General features: G+C 45.3%; 1 protein-coding gene across 1 annotated transcript; it reads right to left on the bottom strand.

Moving 5' to 3' along the window:
• Positions 1–447: 447 nt before the first annotated feature.
• LOC129561971 (transketolase-like protein 2) lies at positions 448–3,342 on the bottom strand. Its single transcript, XM_055434879.2, has one exon. It carries the CDS (start codon positions 3,076–3,078, stop codon positions 1,576–1,578), a length of 1,503 nt encoding a protein of 500 aa, XP_055290854.2. The 5' UTR covers positions 3,079–3,342; the 3' UTR covers positions 448–1,575.
• Positions 3,343–4,239: the final 897 nt, after the last annotated feature.

Raw genomic sequence — 4,239 nt, 5'->3', positions numbered from 1 at the left:
CAGAGAAAAAGTGCAGACAGTATTACTACTGTCCTGAGCAGGCCCCCATTTCTCTGATTCCCAGTTAGTGATTTTTGGTTTCTATGATACCTTCCAGAATAAATTGGGTTTGTGTCCAATGAACTTAATGATGACACTTAATGAAGGTAATAAAACTAAGGAATTACTTGACAAAAAATCATTTAAAATTTACTTTTGAACTTTGGGTCTGGCTTTGATTTACCTGACTAGTACTTCATTCTTACATTCCAGCCATATAATTTATGTACTCACAGCAAAAAGTGAGGGGTGTACTTCAGTCCACACATTGTTTTCCACTGATTTATGTCCAGCTGGGACATTTTCCTCTATTAAAGGAACATGCCTCTTTCTGTTTCTGATTTAGATAGTTTTGTTTTGTTTTATATCAGAGAGAAACCAAGTCACATATACATGACACAAACTGGATAAAGTTATTGGTTTTTAAATACTTTATTACATTAATTCTAGTTTCATGAGTAGATAAATACAATCACGTTAGCAAACTGGTCACTGAGAAAATGAAACATTTCTGAAACCTCACAAAATATTGTAGTGTGCAAACCAGAAGTAGTCAGGCTTTCATCTCTTCACAAAACAGTCACTGAAGCAATGAGGTACATCACAAGTGCTTTCGCTACTGCCCTCCAGTCTCTAAACTGCAGAGGAGAGAAGACAAACTTTGAAGGGAATTTCCAGTCAACTGTAGTCAAAAATTATCCAGGAAGCTGCAGGTGGGATGGCATTGCATGAAACCTCATACTTGCCTCAAAACCTAGGCTACCGAAGTCTACAATGAAATTCACATTTTCTTTACAAATAAATTACATTTAGGAAACTTACATTAATTCCCAAACTAGTCATTTGCAGTCTTATCAGCAAATTTCATTTTAGGTTGTTGTATTCTGTTACTTAAACTACTTATGATTCAACACTGAGTGACATTTGTATATACAGTTACAGTTTAAGAGAATAGTAGTTGACTTGAATTTGTGAATTAGGAATAAAACAAGTTCTTAAATGGCTTTGTTTAAATAATAAACAAAAAGGCCCAACACAGGGTTTTAAAACCAACACAGAGTCTGACATTTTAAAAAATCAGCTATTTTAGTTCATTAAAGTATGTTTCACAGTTGCTATGATGTGTCTAGCACTGACACCAAACATACTCAGTAATTCACTAGGTTTTCTGTTTCTTTCAGACACTCCTGACACTGACAGCTGATGAACATGGATATCAGGCTCCCCAGACACTGCTGCACACACGGCTTCACCAATGCCACCTTCTTAGTAATGATCTTCCACTGTGACAACCCAGCCATCAGTAGCTTTTGCACAGGAGATGATGGTGGCAGCATCCAGGGGTTTAATGGTAAACGGGTCAATAACACAGATAGAAATATCTTGCTGAGAAAGAGCATCAGCAGCTGCTAAGGCTTCATGCAGAGTAACTCCAGCTCCAATTACTGTGACTTTGTCATTATTACTGTGGCGGATGACCTTGGCCCTTCCAATCTCAAAATTTTCTTGTGGGGTATAAATAACTGCAGTTTCTGATCAGCTGGTCCGAATGAAGCACATTCCTTTGGTATTGGCAGCCAGATAAACAGCATGCTCTGTTGAGACGGCATCACTTGGGAGGAAAACAGTGCAATTGGGAATGCTTCGGAACATGGCTAGATCTTCCAATGCCATCTGGGAAGGGTCATCTTCACCAACAGACACCCCACAGTGAGAACCAATAAGATTTATATTAGTTTGAGATATGGCTCCCATCCGGATCTGATCAAATGCTCTGGTTAAAAAGGCAGCTAAAGTAGTAACAAAAGTAATGGTTCGACCACGTGTGGCACAGCCCAGTGCCACACTCACCATGTTTTGTTCCGCAGCAAAACACTCAATAAAACGCTCAGGATGTTCTTTTTTGAGGATTTCAAAAAAGGTGGCGTTCTTTGGGTCACCATCCAGGACAACAACTCTTTCATTTGCAAGGCCCACTTTAGCCAGAGCCAAACCATATGCTTTCTGAGAAGCTACCTTGTCACCAACTTTATAATCAGGCAAACAGGTCATTTTTATATTTGTGATGCTGACTAGAGGTGAGCCTCCAACAGGAGGTTTTGGTAGGAGCTTCCTGTTGGTCTGTATCTGACTTTCAATTAGTCTAATGATTTCATTTGCTCTTTCTTTTGGCAGTGGATTTCCATGCCAATTTTCTGCATCCTCAACATTTGGAATACCCCGGCACTTGAAGGTCTTTGCAATTATGGCAGTGGGCTTGTTCTTCCCTTGAGCAGCTTGAGAAAAGGCCTGGCACAACGCCTCCACATCATGGCCATCCACTAAGTAAGTATTCCACCCAAAGGCCTCACAACGAATCCGATAGAAGTCTGTGCAGTGCTTCAGGGGTGCAACGCCACTTTGCCCCAAGCGGTTCACGTCAAACACTGCCATGAGATTGTCCAAACCGTAGTGGGAAGCAAAGGCCAAAGCTTCCCAGACGGAGCCTTCTGAGGACTCACCGTCGCCCAGAAGGCAGAATACCCTGTAGCTGGCTTTGTCCACGTACTTGCCAGTATAAGCCATTCCACACGCAGCCCTCAACCCTTGCCTGAGCGATCCTGTCGCCACATCAACAAACGACAGCCTGGGGGTGGGATGTCCCTCGAGGTCACAATGAATTTTCCTCAAGTTCAGCAGGTCGGATTCACTGATGCTGCCTGCCTCCGCCCAGGCAGCATAGAGCAGTGGAGCGGCATGACCCTTGGAAAGGACGAATCTGTCGTTGTCGGGGTGTGCGGGCTCAGTCTGTCTGTACCTCATCGTGTGGAAGAAAAGCACTGACACGATCTCTGCCGCGCTGCAGCACGACGTGGGGTGGCCGGAACCAGAGGCACACGTAGCCCTGATGGAATGGACGTGCAGGCGGTTGGCCAGGTCCTGCAGCTCTTGCACTGTGGTCGCGTCCGGTGTTGCGCTGTCCGCCATGTCGGCGCCTTCCCAGGTTCCTGTGTGGGGCAGACGGGGCGGTGCCACGGCGGTTCCGTCACGTGACGGCATGCCTGGCCTTGCCTCGGGAAACGAGCTCTGGAGGTTCCGTCAGTTAACCGTGACCCCAGCGGCCGCAGACGCCGCCCCTGGAAATGGCAGTGCGGCTTCATCTTGGAACGGGGAGTCCTGGTCCCACCTCTGGAAGAAGTCTGCTTACCACCCAGGCATAGGTCCTCGCCATGCTCCGCAGGCTCCTTCCAGTGAATGGGTTTTTAATACTTAGTCATTTATATGCTTCAGTTCAGTTCAGTTCAGCCGCTCAGTCGTGTCTGACTCTCCGCGACCCCATGAATCACAGCACGCAAGGCCTCCCTGTCCATCACCAAATCCAGGAGTTCACTCAAACTCATGTACACAGAGTCGGTGATGCCATCCAGCCATCTCACTCTCGGTCGTCCCCTTCTCCTCCCGCCCCCAACCTTTCCCAGCATCAGAGTCTTTTCCAGTGAGTCAACTCTTCGCATGAGGTGGCCAAAGCATTGGAGTTTCAGCTTTAGCATCAGTCCTTCCAATGAACACCCAGGACTGATCTCCTTTAGAATGGACTGGTTGGATCTCCTTGCAGTCCAAGGGACTCTCGAGAGTCTTCTCCAACACCACAGTTCAAAAGCATCAATTCTTCAGCGATCAGCTTTCTTCACAGTCCAACTCTCACATCCATACATGACCACTGGAAAAACCACAGCCTTGACTAGACGGACCTTTGTTGGCAAAGTAATGTCTCTGCTTTTTAATATGCTATCTAGGTTGATCATAACTTTCCTTTCAAGCAGTAAGCATCTTTTAATTTCATGGCTGCAATCAGCATCCGCAGTGATTTTGGAGCCCCCAAAAATAAAGTCTGACACTGTTTCCACTGTTTCCCCATCTATTTCCCATGAAGTGATGGGACCAGATGCCATGATCTTTGTTTTCTGAATGTTGAGCTTCAAGCCAACCTTTTCACTCTCCTCTTTCACTTTCATCAAGAGGCTTTTGAGTTCCTCTTCACTTTCTGCCATAAGGGTAGTGTCATCTGCATATCTGAGGTTATTGATGTTTCTCCCAGCAATGTTGATTCCAGCTTGTGCTTCTTCCAGCCCAGCGTTCCTCATGATGTACTCTGCATATAAGTTAAATAAGCAGGGTGACAATATACAGCCTTGACGCACTCTTTTTCCTATTTGGAAC

The sequence above is a fragment of the Moschus berezovskii genome, chromosome 5 (genome assembly GCF_049115385.1).
Source record: "Moschus berezovskii isolate FMDL1 chromosome 5, NW_MosBer_1.0, whole genome shotgun sequence".
NCBI lineage: Eukaryota > Metazoa > Chordata > Mammalia > Artiodactyla > Moschidae > Moschus > Moschus berezovskii.
Note: the sequence above shows the minus strand (reverse complement) of the source record. Positions and strands in the feature narration are given on the sequence as shown.